The following is a 17,759-nucleotide window of genomic DNA, read 5'->3' as shown; positions in this document are numbered from 1 at the left end:
CCTCCTCTCACTGTGTAGGGTCTACATAGTGTAACCACCTCCTCTCACTGTGTAGGGTCTACATAGTGTAACCACCTCCTCTCACTGTGTAGGGTCTACATAGTGTAACCACCTCCTCTCACTGTGTAGGGTCTACAGACTGTAACCACCTCCTCTCACTGTGTAGGGTCTACATAGTGTAACCACCTCCTCTCACTGTGTAGGGTCTACATAGTGTAACCACCTCCTCTCACTGTGTAGGGTCTACATTATGATACCACCTCCTAATTCTCTACATGACTTCTATGACTGTGGGAACGTTTTCTCATAGTGGGACATCACCTTTATCTTAGTAAGAGACATAAAAGTATAAGGTCCTGTCTGACTGTCTGACTCACTGTCTGACTGACTGACTGACTGACTGTCTGACTGACTGACTGACTGACTGACTGACTGACTGACTGTCTGACTGTCTGACTGACTGACTGACTGTCTGACTGACTGACTGACTGACTGACTGACTGTCTGACTGACTGACTGTCTGACTGACTGTCTGACTGTCTGACTGACTGACTGTCTGACTGACTGTCTGACTGACTGACTGACTGACTGACTGACTGTCTGACTGACTGACTGTCTGACTGACTGTCTGACTGACTGACTGTCTGACTGACTGACTGACTGACTGACTGTCTGACTGACTGACTGACTGACTGACTGACTGTCTGACTGACTGACTGACTGACTGACTGACTGACTGACTGACTGTCTGACTGACTGACTGTCTGACTGACTGACTGACTGACTGTCTGACTGACTGACTGACTGACTGACTGACTGACTGACTGTCTGACTGACTGACTGACTGACTGACTGACTGACTGACTGACTGACTGTCTGACTGACTGACTGACTGACTGACTGACTGTCTGACTGACTGACTGACTGACTGACTGACTGTCTGACTGACTGACTGACTGACTGACTGACTGCTTTAGGCCCAGCCAATGTTCAATAATACTCTATGTTATACATATTGGACTTGTTAGATATTTCAGTATCTCCTTTATATTGGCTGTACTGATACTTCAGTATATTTCAGTATCTCCTTTATATTGGCTGTACTGATACTTCAGTATATTTCAGTATTTCCTTTATATTGGCTGTACTGATACTTCAGTATATTTCAGTATACCTTTATATTGGCTGTACTGATACTTCAGTATATTTCAGTATACCTTTATATTGGCTGTACTGATACTTCAGTATATTTCAGTATTTCCTTTATATTGGCTGTACTGATACTTCAGTATATTTCAGTATTTCCTTTATATTGCCTGTACTGATACTTCAGTATATTTCAGTATACCTTTATATTGGCTGTACTGATACTTCAGTATATTTCAGTATACCTTTATATTGGCTGTACTGATACTTCAGTATATTTCAGTATCTCCTTTATATTGGCTGTACTGATACTTCAGTATATTTCAGTATCTCCTTTATATTGGCTGTACTGATACTTCAGTATATTTCAGTATTTCCTTTATATTGGCTGTACTGATACTTCAGTATATTTCAGTATTTCCTTTATATTGCCTGTACTGATACTTCAGTATATTTCAGTATACCTTTATATTGGCTGTACTGATACTTCAGTATATTTCAGTATACCTTTATATTGGCTGTACTGATACTTCAGTATATTTTAGTATTTCCTTTATATTGGCTGTACTGATACTTCAGTATATTTTAGTATCTCCTTTATATTGGCTGTACTGATACTTCAGTATATTTTAGTATTTCCTTTATATTGGCTGTACTGATACTTCAGTATATTTTAGTATTTCCTTTATATTGCCTGTACTGATACTTCAGTATATTTCAGTATACCTTTATATTGGCTGTACTGATACTTCAGTATATTTTAGTATCTCCTTTATATTGGCTGTACTGATACTTCAGTATATTTTAGTATTTCCTTTATATTGCCTGTACTGATACTTCAGTATATTTCAGTATACCTTTATATTAGCTGTACTGATACTTCAGTATATTTCAGTATCTCCTGTAACCAGCCCAAGGGAGAGATATATGTAATCATGGAGCTTGCAGCAATCCTACAGTCTGATTGGAGGGCTAATTTTGGGATATTGGTTTGGCTGGGTAAATGAGGAGACTTTACAGAGATGGTGCAGTTGCATAGCAACTGTTGGAAGTTAATTTTCAGCTAGCAGGGTTTGATATTAGGGGGCTGGAAATGGCTTTAATGGAAGTCTGGATGGATGGAAAGACAGATATTTTTGGTTTCATGCCAAAAAATACGGGTTGAGTAGAAAACATGTCAACGTTTGTCCTGGTAAAGTGGATTTCACTTTGCAACGCATAAATACAGCCAAAGTATAGTGAATTATATAAAGCCGTAGTATAGTGAATTATATAAAGCCATAGTATAGTGAATTATATACAGCCATAGTATAGTGAATTATATAAAGCCATAGTATAGTGAATTATATACAGCCATAGTATAGTGAATTATATAAAGCCGTAGTATAGTGAATTATATAAAGCCATAGTATAGTGAATTATATAAAGCCGTAGTATAGTGAATTATATAAAGCCATAGTATAATGAATTATATACAGCCATAGTATAGTGAATTATATAAAGCCATAGTATAGTGAATTATATACAGCCATAGTATAGTGAATTATATAAAGCCGTAGTATAGTGAATTATATAAAGCCATAGTATAGTGAATTATATAAAGCCGTAGTATAGTGAATTATATAAAGCCGTAGTATAGTGAATTATATAAAGCCATAGTATAGTGAATTATATAAAGCCGTAGTATAGTGAATTATATAAAGCCATAGTATAGTGAATTATATACAGCCTTAGTATAGTGAATTATATACAGCCATAGTATAGTGAATTATATAAAGCCATAGTATAGTGAATTATATACAGCCATAGTATAGTGAATTATATAAAGCCGTAGTATAGTGAATTATATAAAGCCATAGTATAGTGAATTATATAAAGCCGTAGTATAGTGAATTATATAAAGCCATAGTATAGTGAATTATATACAGCCATAGTATAGTGAATTATATAAAGCCATAGTATAGTGAATTATATACAGCCATAGTATAGTGAATTATATAAAGCCGTAGTATAGTGAATTATATAAAGCCATAGTATAGTGAATTATATAAAGCCGTAGTATAGTGAATTATATAAAGCCGTAGTATAGTGAATTATATAAAGCCATAGTATAGTGAATTATATAAAGCCGTAGTATAGTGAATTATATAAAGCCATAGTATAGTGAATTATATACAGCCTTAGTATAGTGAATTATATACAGCCATAGTATAGTGAATTATATAAAGCCATAGTATAGTGAATTATATACAGCCATAGTATAGTGAATTATATTCCCCTTGTTCCGTGATAGGAACAGTATATGATCATTATTCATTTACTGTATCTACAGTATAAATACTAAACAGATTAAGTGGTAACTCTTGTTAAAGTGGATTTTGCTTTCTATTCATATAATACCATACTATGTTAAGTTCCACTTGTTCTATGGAGTTTATGTAATCATATTCATATATCTACAGAATGAAAATGGTCTGTAGGTTATAACTGTAATACTAAAGGAAATACTAAGTTGCCCAGTGGTTTCCTTCAACAGGGTCTAGTTTTAGGTCCAACAGGGTCTAGTTTTAGGTCCAACAGGGTCTAGCATTAGGTCCAACGGGGTCTAGCATTAGGTCCAACAGGGTCTAGCATTAGGTCCAACAGGGTCTAGCATTAGGTCCAGCAGGGTCTAGCATTAGGTCCAGCAGGGTCTAGCATTAGGTCCAGCAGGGTCTAGCATTAGGTCCAACAGGGTCTAGCATTAGGTCCAGCAGGGTCTAGCATTAGGTCCAACAGGGTCTATCATTAGGTCCAGCAGGGTCTAGCATTAGGTCCAACAGGGTCTAGCATTAGGTCCAGCAGGGTCTAGCATTAGGTCCAGCAGGGTCTAGCATTAGGTCCAACAGGGTCTAGCATTAGGTCCAACAGGGTCTAGCATTAGGTCCAGCAGGGTCTAGCATTAGGTCCAACAGGGTCTAGCATTAGGTCCAACAGGGTCTAGCATTAGGTCCAACAGGGTCTAGCATTAGGTCCAACAGGGTCTAGCATTAGGTCCAACAGGGTCTAGCATTAGGTCCAACAGGGTCTAGCATTAGGTACAACAGGGTCTAGCATTAGGTCCAGCAGGGTCTAGCATTAGGTCCAACAGGGTCTAGCATTAGGTCCAACAGGGTCTAGCATTAGGTACAACAGGGTCTAGCATTAGGTCCAGCAGGGTCTAGCATTAGGTCCAACAGGGTCTAGCATTAGGTCCAACAGGGTCTAGCATTAGGTCCAACAGGGTCTAGCATTAGGTCCAGCAGGGTCTAGCATTAGGTCCAGCAGGGTCTAGCATTAGGTCCAGTAGGGTCTAGCATTAGGTCCAGCAGGGTCTAGCATTAGGTCCAGCAGTGTAACTGCATCATCATAATGTGTACATGGAGGCTCTATGGCTGCAGCTTGGCTACTACTGTGTAATATTAAAGTAAAAGTTGTCCAATGGTTTCCTATGGCGAGGTCTAGCTGTGCTACATTACAACATTACTCTAGTTAGAATTTATAACTGAAATCACAAACAGACCACTGACATTCATTCTGTTCATCAGAGACAACTGGTCAAATGCAAGCGGCAGCTCACAACATAGTTGAAATTACCATATGAAACGCCATACAGCGACAGTAGCTTGATTTTGATTTTGTAAACAAATACTACAAGCCTAGAAACAGAATGAAGTGCTTCCACCAGATAAGTGTTTCTTCAGAGATTAAAAGAGTAAAATTAACATTTTATGAGCAGGAATGCATAAATAATGTACAGGCTTAATTTTACTGCCTGGCTGGAAGCCTCTCTCTTTTGACGCCTAAAATTGAATGAGACATTAAGAGAGAGAGAGAGAGAGAGAGAGAGAGAGAGATTGTATGTGTAGTTAACCTCAATGTGTGTGTGTGCGTTTTTGTGTTCATACTCGTGTATATGTGTGTGTGTAAGTAGTTAATGTACTGCTGCAGAGGTTTCTGTCATATCTCTTCCCCCCAATGATTCTTGGGCCCTAAATGGTTTCCATGTAATCACAGTCATAAAACTACAGATGTCTTTTAATGCATTTCAAACAGTGATTATCAGCCCCCAAACCTCCATATTGGTAAACATGATCTTTATCTTTGTGTTAGTAGAGGACTCAATAAAGACTATATGTATTTTGCTATATAGTGCACTACTTTTGACCAGGAATGTAATCTGACCATGGCACCGGTTCCAATCCAAGTGCCAATACTGTTGATCAAACTCCAGGCGGTGCTATGGTCAGATGGCATGAAAATAGAACTCTTTGACCACGCACACCAGTGGTGAGTTTGGCGTAAAAAAACGGAAGCATATGTAGAAAAGTAGCTCATACCTACGGTAAAATATGGTGGTGCATCTTTGACGTTATGGGGCTATTTTGCTTCCACTGGTCCTGTGGACCTTGTTAAAGGTCAATGGCCATCTCAGTCTCCGGACTTGAACCCCATTGAAAATCTGTGGTTTGAACTGAACAGGTCAGTCCATAAGTGCAGACGAAGGATGTTGAGGACCTGGAATGATTCTGTATGGAGTGAATGGTCTAAGATCCATCCCAATATGTTCTCCAACTCATAAAACATTTTAGAAAAAGGCTCAGTGTCTACCAGTATCTGCCCACAAGGGGAGGGTGCCAGAGTATTAGAAACAGGGGTGCCAATAATTTTCTTTTTGAGAACAAAAAGTATTACTTGTTAATCAAAATGTATTTCTCTGAGCAATTGTATAAAATAATATAATTTACAAATGTTTTCAAACATACAATATTGCTCAGTATTTGTATGATTTATTTTATAGTCTTCTTTTGCTCATTTTTATCAAGGGTGTCAATATTTTTGGAGGTATTTTACAAATAGTGTGCAGCCGTTTATCAGTTATGGAGGTTTTATTTCCAAATAAGATGGAACAGAAAACTAGACAAGGAAAGTCAGTTTCCTGAGAGTGCCTACGTGATCATGTGTGATAAGCAGTGTTTGCATAATACATTCCTCCTCTAGGGCGTTAGCATATTAGGTTAAGTTTTCATACGTGGCATTGGGCTCCCGAGTGGCGCAGTGGTCTAAGGCACTGCATCTCAGTGCTTGAGGCGTCACTACAGACCCCCTGGTTCGATTCCAGACAACCGGCCGTGATTGGGAGTCCCATAGGGCGGCGCACAATTGTCCCAGTGTCGTCCGGGTTTGGCTGGTGTAGGCCGTCATTGTAAATAAGAATTTGTTCTTAACTGACTTGCCTAGTTAAATAAATGTCACGGTTTACTAAGCCAGAACCCAGAAGCAGACCAGGACAAGGTACGTTGAGACAAAGATGAGTGTTTATTTACTAGATTCCCGAGTGAGGTTGAATAATCCAGGGAACAGAGCGGGTGGCGTGGATGGGTTGTTGAGGGTGCAGTGGTTGGTCCGGTAATGGCTCGGCAGCCGCCGACCATCAGGCAGAGGTTGGGAGAAGGTTCCGGGTGAGAGACTGTAGATAGAAACAAACGGAGGTAAGTACACGGCAAGCCAACAAGGTGCAAAACAACAAAACTAACACTAGTAGCTCAGAGGCTGATACGCTGACAAACATACTGTTCATGGCTAACGATCCGGCAGGAACTGGATGTTAGGCCAGAGCCTAAGAAGGGTGATGATCAGGACCAGGTGTGCAGATTGCTGATGGGATGCAGGTGCGGAAATCAAGAGCGCTCCCCCGGAGCGTTCCCGAACCCTCGGGAAACTGGAGCTCACGAACAGAAACACTAGTCACCAGACAGGACCCGACTCAGACTGCCGGGATCGTTACAGTACCCCCCCTCCGACGAACGCCACCGGGCGGACTCCCCGGAGCGCCAGGATGGAGGCGGTAGAAGTCACTGATGAGGTCCGCATCTAGGACCTGTCGCCGCGGAATCCAACTCCTCTCTTCAGGGCCATACCCCTCCCAGTCCACGAGATACTGGAAACCCCGGCCCCGCCGTCTGGAATCCATGATGCGACGCACCGTGTAGGCAGGACCACCTCCGATCATCCGAGGAGGAGGAGGAGGAGGCGGAGGAGGCAACAGAGGACTGAGGAAGACAGGCTTGAGGCAGGAGACATGAAAGGTGGGATGGACTCTGAGCGTCCTCGGTAGTTTGAGTCGAACTGCCACTGGATTGATCACCTTCTCCACCACAAACGGACCAATGAACTTCGGTAACAACTTCCTAGACTCAGTCCGTAACGGAAGATCCCGTGTGGCCAACCAAACCCTATCTCCGATGGTATAGGTGGGAGCGGGGATCCGGCGACGATTCGCCTGGAGCTGATACCGGTCCGAACCTCTAAGGAGTACCTTTCTAGCCCGATGCCAGGTCCGGTGGCAACGACGAATATGGACCTGAACAGAAGGCACTGAGAGCTCCTTCTCCTGAGAAGGGAACAGGGGAGGTTGGTAGCCATACAGGCACTGGAAGGGAGACATCCCAGTGGCAGATGTAGGGAGAGTATTGTGGGCATACTCAACCCAAGGCAACTGAGAGACCCAGGAGGTGGGGTTGGAAGAGACCAGACAGCGTAGCGTGGATTCCATCTTCTGGTTGGCTCTCTCCGCCTGACCATTGGATTGGGGGTGAAAACCAGATGTGAGACTGACTGTAGCTCCAATGGCCAAACAGAAGGACTTCCAGACAGCAGAGGTAAACTGAGGACCACGGTCGGAAACGATATCACTGGGCAAACCGTGGACCCTGAAAACCTCCCTAACCAGGATCTCGGACGTCTCCGAGGCAGAGGGAAGCTTGGCAATTGGCACAAAGTGGGCGAACTTGCTGAATCTGTCCACGATAGTCAGAACGACCGTGTTCCCCTCAGAAGCGGGCAACCCAGTGACGAAGTCCAGGGCCAGATGCGACCATGGTCGCCGGGAATAGGAAGGGGGTGAAGTAGTCCAGAGCTGGGCCGATTGGTACTCTTATTCTGTGCACACACTGGACAGGCAGCAACAAAACCCCGAGTATCCTCGGCCATGGCAGGCCACCAAAACGTCTGCGAAGAAACGCCATTGTCCGAGCCACGCCAGGGTGACAAGCCATCTTGCTGGCGTGGGACCATTTGAGGACAGCAGGACGAACCGACTCAGGCACAAACAACCGACCGGGTGGACCGTTACGGGACCGGGCTGAGTCCGAAGGGCCGCCAGCACCTCCTCCTCAATCTTCCACATAACTGCTCCCACGACGCAGTTCCGGGGGAGAATAGTCTCGGTCTTGGACCCACTCTCCTCCGTCTTGGAGAACATCCGGGACAAGGCGTCCGCCTTGCCGTTCTTAGATCCAGGTCGGAACGTCAGGGAAAAACTTGAATCGTCCGAAAAACAACGCCCACCTGGCCTGACGGGAGTTGAGACGTTTAGCCGATTGCACGTAAGCAAGATTCTTGTGGTCAGTCCAGACAGTAAATGGTTGCTCCGCCCCTCCAACCAGTGGCGCCACTCCTCCAAGGCAAGTTTCACCGCGAGAAGCTCCCGGTTACCCACATCGTAATTCCTCTCCGCAGGCGAAGGGCGACGAGAGTAGTAGGCGCAGGGATGGAGTTTACTGTCCGTGGAGCATCGCTGCGACAGGATGGCGCCAACTCCCACATCAGACGCGTCCACTTCAACGCACGAACTGACGGGCCGTGTCCGGTTGAGAGAGAATCGGTGCGTTGGTGAATCGCCTCTTCAAATCCAGAAACGCTCGATCCGCCTCCGGATTCCACTTGAAGGTCCTGATACTGGAAGTCAAGGCAGTTAACGGAGCGGCCACACGGCTGTAATCCCGGATGAATCTGCGGTAGAAATTCGCAAACCCCAAAAATCTCTGGAGCTGCAATCTCGTACCGGGCTGGGCCCATTCCAGAACCGCTCTAACCTTCTCCTGGTCCATCCTAATCTCTCCCCTGGAGATGATGTACCCGAGAAAGGATGTCGTGTGGGCGTGAAACTCGCACTTCTCGGCCTTCACGAACAGGCGATTCTCCAACAATCGCTGCAGAACCTGCCGGACATGCTGGACGTGGTCGGAAGGTTCCTTCGAGAAGATCAGAATGTCATCCAGGTAAACAAACACAAAGAGACCGATCATATCTCTCAGGACGTCGTTCACCATACTCTGGAATACCGCTGGAGCATTGGTCAGTCCAAACGGCATCACCTGATACTCGAGTGACCCATCGGTGTATTGAAACCCGTCAACCACTCGTCCCCCTCTCTGATCCGGACCATGTGATACGCATTGCGTAGGTCTAGCTTGGTGAATACCGTAGCACCCTGTAAGGAGTCGAAGGCAGAACTCATCAAGGGCAGGGGATACTTGTTCTTGACCGTGATGGCATTCAACCCCCGATAATCAATACACGGTCGAAGAGAGCCATCCTTCTTACCCACAAAGAAGAATCCTGCCCCCAGGGGTGATGACGAGGGACGAACGAGACCAGCCGCTAGGGACTCCTTGATGTAGGTCTCCAACGCCTCACGTTCAGGTCGGGAGATACTGTATAACCTTCCCTTGGGGTAGACAGCTCCCGGGAACAGGTTGATGGCACAATCATATGGTCGGTGGGGAGGGAGTGACAGAGCCTTCTGCTTACTGAAAACTTTCCCCAAATCGTGATATGTCTCGGGAACCAGGGACAAATCTGGGGGTTTAGCCTCAATCACCTGACTGGGAACCGAGTGGGGGCAGGCAGTCTTGAGACAGTTAGCATGACAATCAAGGCTCCAACTCGTTACCTTGCCCGTCACCCAATCGAACGTGGGATTGTGTTCCTTCAGCCAGGGGTATCCAAGGACCAGAGGAACATGGGAAGACGGCAGAATGAAGAATGAAATCATCTCAGAATGATTCCCGACAACCGCATCTTAACCGGTTCAGTCCTCATCGTGATACGTGCCAGACTACTGCCGTTCAGAGTGGTCGCTTCAATGGCTTCCGGCAATTGCTCCTTGGAAAGCCCCAGCTGTTCCACCAACTCGGCATCAAGAAAGCTTCCATCGGCACCTGAATCGATAAAAGCGTTAATCGCTAAGCTTTGATTCCTGTTCACAAGGGTAGCCGGGAAACGGGGTCTGACAGAGGTACTGAGAGGTTGAAACTGGCTCGCTAAAAGTCCTCCCAACTTTAGCGAGCCGGGCAGTTTGACGACCGCCGGGAACAAGTGGAGATGTAATGTCCCGAGCGACCACAGTAGAGGCAGCAGTTGGTCTCACGTCTATGTTGACGCTCCTCCTTGGTTAACCCGTGCCGCCCCACTTGCATGGGTTCAGAATCGGGAGAGAGGTCCTCTCCACTAATCCTTTGTGGTGGAGACTGATCGACGTGTTCTGGTCCACCACCCGACCCGACTGGGAACTGAGAAGCTGATCGATTGGACGGACCCCATTGCTTCTCCCTCCTTCGCTCTCGGACTCGATTATCCACCCGAATAGACAAGGCTACCAAGCTGTCCAGGTCACTAGGCTCCGGATAGGAGATCAACTCATCCTTGAGCTGCTCCGACAGACCCTGGTAAAAGACCGCTTGCAGAGACTCCTCGTTCCACCCACTCTCCACAGCCAACGTCTTGAACTCGATCACGAAGTCGGCCACGCTGCGAGTTCCTTGGTGAAGAGAAAACAGGCGCCTAGCTGCGTCCCTCCCTCGGACGGAATGGTCGAAGAGCTTCTTCATCTCGGCCGTGAACCCCTGGTATGAAGCCATGCAGGGATCCTGTCGTTCCCAAACGGCTGAAGCCCACTCCAGCGCTCGCCCACGCAGCAACTCAATCACAAAGGCTATCCTAGCCTTGTCTGTGGCATAAGAGTAGGGCTGTAGATCGAACACTAATCCACACTGCATAAGGAAGGAACGGCATCTTCCCAGCTCCCCCTCATATTTATCCGGCGTCGGAACCTTGGGCTCACGGAGGGACACAACTTCAGAAGCGGCAGGCGAGATGGGTGAAACCGGTAGTGGATCCTCCACCGGACACTTGCGTTGGTTCTGGACCTCCGTCAGACCGGTAGAAAGGTTCCGAACTGACAACGCGATCTCCTGTAGTACCGTGCTATGATGGCCCAACATCTTCTCCTGCTGGGTAATGGCATGGCGAACAGAGTCCAGGTCCGCTGGGTTCATTACTGGCCGGATCGTTCTGTCACGGTTTACTAAGCCAGAACCCAGAAGCAGACCAGGACAAGGTACGTTGAGACAAAGATGAGTGTTTATTTACTAGATTCCCGAGTGAGGTTGAATAATCCAGGGAACAGAGCGGGTGGCGTGGATGGGTTGTTGAGGGTGCAGTGGTTGGTCCGGTAATGGCTCGGCAGCCGCCGACCATCAGGCAGAGGTTGGGAGAAGGTTCCGGGTGAGAGACTGTAGATAGAAACAAACGGAGGTAAGTACACGGCAAGCCAACAAGGTGCAAAACAACAAAACTAACACTAGTAGCTCAGAGGCTGATACGCTGACAAACATACTGTTCATGGCTAACGATCCGGCAGGAACTGGATGTTAGGCCAGAGCCTAAGAAGGGTGATGATCAGGACCAGGTGTGCAGATTGCTGATGGGATGCAGGTGCGGAAATCAAGAGCGCTCCCCGGAGCGTTCCCGAACCCTCGGGAAACTGGAGCTCACGAACAGAAACACTAGTCACCAGACAGGACCCGACTCAGACTGCCGGGATCGTTACAATAAAGGAAAAATAAATAAATAAATGGGTATGTTTCATTTTTGGTCATGGCTTAGTCACTAGACAACTGGAGAGACCACCATTTTTATTTCTAGACCACCGTTTTTATTTCTCTGTGTGTGTTATTTTCATAGAGGATTAAAAAAATAATGATCCCATGAACTAATCTAGACCTACTCAGCATCAGAAGTGACCATTAAAAGATTGTGAGGGAGATATGACGTATGAAAGTGAAACTTAAGGAAATGGAAACTCATCCATTGTAATGATGCATATAAATAGCCCTGTGACTGAAACTCTTCACTTGGAAAAACATCACATCCCAGACAGAGCAACAACATGGGTATCCAGGGTTTGACCAGCTTTATAGATGATAATGGAACGTTTTTAAATGATGATCACTTCAGAAACAGCAAGCTGGTCATAGATGGTAGTAATCTCTACCACTCGCTTTATTTTAACTCATGTTTGGATCAGAAGCATGGAGGGGATTATGATGCTTTTGAGGACCAGGTCTGTGAGTTCTTCAAGGTTCTGAGAGATTGCGACATTGACCCTTATGTGATTATAGATGGAGGCTCCGACCACACCGACAACAAGTTTAAAACTCTCCACCAACGAGCTCAATCAAAGATCAACACAGCCGACGACTTGTCCATGGGGCTTCAGGGGGGCAGTATAGTACCAACCCTCGTCAAACATGTCTTCAAACAGGTCCTCTCCAGCCTGAAGGTGTCGTTCGCACAGTGCATCTGTGAGGCAGACCAAGAAATAGTCTCCCTGGCTCAAAGGTGGACCTGTCCAGTTCTGTCCAATGACAGTGACTTTTATATTTTTGACATCCAGGCAGGATATCTGCCCATGTCCCATTTTCAGTGGCAGAAAACATCTGTGCAACGTGGGAGTTCTCAAAGATCCATTCCCTGCAAGCTCTACACCACAACAAGCTTCTGCAGCCAAGTCAACATCAACAGACAGCTTCTCCCAGTCTTTGCTGTCATCGCAGGAAACGACTATGTCAACTTGCGTAACATGGGCGTGTCCATTAGGTGGGAAGATTACTCGTCGATGAAACCCAATCGGAAGCCAAGTAAGTTTTAATAAAGTATGTGTATGCTGAAGTATACTTAATTACTACAGACTCATAATACTGTAGCGAACGGCGGGGCACACAAGCGAACCCAGGTAGCTGCGTGAAATGCAAACACCCTACACATCATGCCAACAGGGTTATCCCACTTGGTGGGAATTGTAACGTTGCTCATATAGCGAGGATCGGTACAATATACTTAAATTACAAGATTTTTGATTTATTAGGATCCCCATTAGCCGACGACAATGGCGACAGCTAGTCTTACTGGGGTCCGACACATAACGAAAAATACAATAGAGACAAAAGACGTCACAATTTACATTTAAAAACATTAACATGTAGTGTGTGTGCATCTATCAGTTACACATACATACAGTGCACACAGTACCAGTCAAAAGTTTGGACACACCTACTCATTCAAAGGTTTTCTTTATTTTTACTATTTTCTACGTTGTTGAATAATAGTGAAGACATCAAAACTATTAAATAACATATATGGAATCATGTAGTAACCAAAAAACTGTTAAACAAATCAAAATATATTTTATATTTGAGATTCTTCAAATAGCCACCCTTTGCCTTGATGACAGCTTTGCACACTCTTGGCATTCTCTCAACCAGCTTCACCTGGAATGCTTTTCCAACAGTCTTGTTGACTTGTTGACTGCTTTTCCTTTTTTCCACTCTGCGGTCCGACTCATCCCAAACCATCTCAATTGGGTTGAGGTCGGGGGATTCTGGAGGCCAGGTCATCTGATTCAGCACTCCATCACTCTCCTTCTTCGTAAAACAGCCCTTACACGCCTGGAGGTGTGTTGGGTCATTGTCCTGTTGAAAAACAAATGATAGTCCCACTAAGCCCAAACCAGATGTGATGGCGTGTCACTGCAGAATGCTGTGGTAGCCATGCTGATTAAGTGTGCCTTGAATTCTAAATAAATCCCAGACAGTGTCACCAGCAAAGCACACCCACACCATAACACATTTACATTTACATTTACATTTGAGTCATTTAGCAGACGCTCTTATCCAGAGCGACTTACAGTTAGTGAATGCATACGTTTATTTTTTTATACTGGCCCCCGTGGGAAACGAACCCACATCCCTGCCGGCCAAACCCTCCCCTACCTTGTACGACACTGGACCAATTGTGCGCCGCCCATGGGTCTAACACCTCCTCCTCCATACTTTATGGTGGGAAATACACATTCGGAGATCATCCGTTCACCCACACCGCGTCTCATAAAGACATGGCGGTTGGAACCAAAAATCTCCAATTTGGACTCCAGACCAAAGGACAAATTTCCACTGGTCTAATGTCCATTGCTCGTGTTTCTTGGCCCAAGCAAGTCTCTTCTTCTTATTGGTGTCCTTTAGTAGTGGTTTCTTTGCAGCAATTCGACCATGAAGGCCTGATTCACACAGTCTCCTCTGAACAGTTGATGTTGAGATGTGTCTGTTACTTGAACTCTGTGAAGCATTTATTTGGGCTGCAATTTCTGAGGCTGGTAACTCTAATTAACTTATCCTCTGCAGCAGAGGTAACTCTGAGTCTTCCATTCCTGTGGCGGTCCTCATGAGAGCCAGTTTCATCATAGCGCTGGATGGTTTTTGCAACTGCACTTGAAGAAACTTTCAAAGTTCTTGACATTTTCCGTATTGACTGACCTACATGTCTTAAGGTAATGATGGACTATCATTTCTCTTTACTTATTTGAGCTGTTCTTGCCATAATATGGACTTGGTATTTTACCAAATAGGGCTATCTTCTGTATACACCCCTACCTTGTCACAACACAACTGATTGGCTCAAACGCATTAAGAAGGAAAGAAATTCCACAAATTAACTTTTAAGAAGGCACACCTGTTAATTGAAATGCATTCCAGGTGACTACCTCATGAAGCTGGTTGAGAGAATGCCAAGAGTGTGCAAAGCTGTCATCAAGGCAAAGGGTGGCTATTTGAAGAATCTCAAATATAAAATATTTTTTGATTTGTTTAACACTTTTTTGGTTACTACATGATTCCATATGTGTTATTTCATAGTTTTGATGTCTTCACTATTATTCTACAATGTAAAAAATAGTACAAATAAAGAAAAACCCTTGATTGAGTAGGTGTGTCCAAACGTTTGACTGGTAGTGTATAAATATATATATACAGCTCTGGAAAAGTTTAAGAGACCACTGCAGATTTTTCTTAAATCAGCATCTCTACATGTATGACAGCCATTCCATTCCAGTGTCTGTTGAATTCCAACACAGGCACACCTCATTCTACTGAATTAAGTACTGATTAGGTGATCACATGAACCAAATATTATTTAACGAGGAAAAGTATAAAAACCACTGCTGTGGTCATCACTATCCTCTTGCAATAGGACCAGCTGGATGGCAAAAACAGTGCTAATAGTACCTCAAAAGCAATATTAATCAAAAAAGAACTATTGACCATGCCAAAAGAGTTGAAAAGGAACGTTTTGAGTGAGGAAAAGAAAGAGGTTCAATTCTGGCTTTACCGGCAGAGGGATACAGTGAGCGTCAGGTTGCTTCCATCCTTAAAATGTCAAAGACAGCGGTTCATAAGAACAAGGTCAAGCAGCAGACATTGGGGACAACAAAGCTACACACTGGCAGAGGGTGAAAACGACTCTCTACTGACCGGGATGACCGCCAACTCATTCGAATGTCACTCAACAACCGTAGGATGACATCAAGTGACCTACAAAAAGAATGGCAAACGGCAGCTGGGGTGAAGTGCACGGCGAGGACAGTTCGAAACAGGCTCCTAGGGGCAGGGCTGAAGTCGTGCAAAGCTAGAAAAAAGCCCTTCATCAATGAGAAGCAAAGAAGAGCCAGGCTGAGGTTTGCAAAAGACCATAAGGATTGGACCGTAGAGGACTGGAGTAAGGTAATCTTCTCTGATGAGTCCAATATTCAGCTTTGCCCAACACCTGGTCGTCTATTGGTTAGACGGAGACCTGGAGAGGCTTACAAGCCACAGTGTCTCGCACCCACTGTGAAATTTGGTGGAGGATCGGTGATGACATGGGGGTGCTTCAGCAAGGCTGGAATCGGGCAGATTTGTCTTTGTGAAGGATGCATGAATCAAGCCACGTACAAGGTTGTCCTGGAAGAAAACTTGCTTCCTTTTGCTCTGACATTGTTCCCCAACTCTGAGGATTGGTTTTTCCAGCAGGACAATGCGCCATGCCACACAGCCAGGTCAATCAAGGTGTGGATGGAGGACCACCAGATCAAGACCCTGTCATGGCCAGTCCAATCTCCAGACCTGGACGCTATTGAAAACTTCTGGAATGTGATCAAGAGGAAGATGGATGGTCACAAGCCATCAAACAAAGCCGAGCTGCTTGAATTTTTGCGCCAGAAGTGGCATAAAGTCACCCAACATCAATGTGAAAGACTGGTGGAGAGCATGCCAAGACGTATGAAAGCTGTGATTGAAAATCAGGGTTATTCCACCAAATATTGATTTCTGAACTCTTCCTAAGTTAAAACATTACTATTGTGTTGTTTAAAAATGAACATGAACTTATTTTCTTAGCATTATTCGAGGTGTGACAACACTGCAATTTTTTTGTTATTTTTTTGTTATTTTGACCAGTTGTCATTTTCTGCAAATAAATGCTCTAAATGACAATATTTTTATTTGGAATTTGGGAGAAATTTTAGTAGTTTATAGAATAAAAGAAAAATATTATTTTTACCAAAACACATATCTTGAAATAGTAAAACCAGAGAAACTGATAATTTTGCAGTGGTCTCTTAATTTTTTCCGCAGCTGTATATACACTGCTCCAAAAAATAAAGGGAACACTTAAACAACACAATGTAACTCCAAGTCAATCACACTTCTGTGAAATCAAACTGTCCACTTAGGAAGCAACACTGATTGACAATAAATTTCACATGCTGTTGTGCAAATTGAATATACAACAGGTGGAAATTATAGGCAATTAGCAAAACACCCCCAATAAAGGAGTGGTTCTGCAGGTGGTGACCACAGACCACTTCTCAGTTCCTATGCTTCCTGGCTGATGTTTTGGTCACTTTTGAATGCTGGCGGTGCTTTCACTCTAGTGGTAGCATGAGACGGAGTCTACAACCCACACAAGTGGCTCAGGTAGTGCAGCTCATCCAGGATGGCACATCAATGCGAGCTGTGGCAAGAAGGTTTGCTGTGTCTGTCAGCGTAGTGTCCAGAGCATGGAGGCGCTACCAGGAGACAGGCCAGTACATCAGGAGACGTGGAGGAGGCCGCGTCAGGCCAACAACCCAGCATCAGGACCGCTACCTCCGCCTTTGTGCAAGGAGGAGCACTGCCAGAGCCCTGCAAAATGACCTCCAGCAGGCCACAAATGTGCATGTGTCTGCTCAAACGGTCAGAAACAGACTCCATGAGGGTGGTATGAGGGCCCGACGTCCACAGGTGGGGGTTGTGCTTACAGCCCAACACCGTGCAGGACGTTTGGCATTTGCCAGAGAACACCAAGATTGGCAAATTCGCCACTGGCGCCCTGTGCTCTTCACAGATGAAAGCAGGTTCACACTGAGCACAAGTGACAGACGTGACAGAGTCTGGAGACGCCGTGGAGAACGTTCTGCTGCCTGCAACATCCTCCAGCATGACCGGTTTGGCAGTGGGTCTGTCATGGTGTGGGGTGGCATTTCTTTGGGGGGCCGCACAGCCCTCCATGTGCTCGCCAGATGTAGCCTGACTGCCATTAGGTACCGAGATGAGATCCTCAGACCCCTTGTGAGACCATATGCTGGTGCGGTTGGCCCTGGGTTCCTCCTAATGCAAGAC

The 17,759-nt window shown here is 45.2% G+C and overlaps 1 protein-coding gene across 1 annotated transcript in view; it reads left to right on the top strand.

Moving 5' to 3' along the window:
• The first annotated feature begins 12,159 nt into the window (after positions 1–12,159).
• LOC121542317 (protein asteroid homolog 1-like) overlaps positions 12,160–17,759 on the top strand; it is a 32,258-nt gene continuing 26,658 nt past the window's right edge. The window contains exon 1 of the mRNA XM_045208300.1: positions 12,160–12,929. Within this exon, the coding sequence (XP_045064235.1) occupies positions 12,179–12,929 (751 nt within the window). The 5' untranslated portion in view covers positions 12,160–12,178. The remainder of the gene's footprint in view (positions 12,930–17,759) is intronic.

This window comes from Coregonus clupeaformis, chromosome 28, assembly GCF_020615455.1.
Source record: "Coregonus clupeaformis isolate EN_2021a chromosome 28, ASM2061545v1, whole genome shotgun sequence".
Lineage (NCBI taxonomy): Eukaryota > Metazoa > Chordata > Actinopteri > Salmoniformes > Salmonidae > Coregonus > Coregonus clupeaformis.
This window is presented reverse-complemented; position numbering and strand designations above follow the sequence as displayed.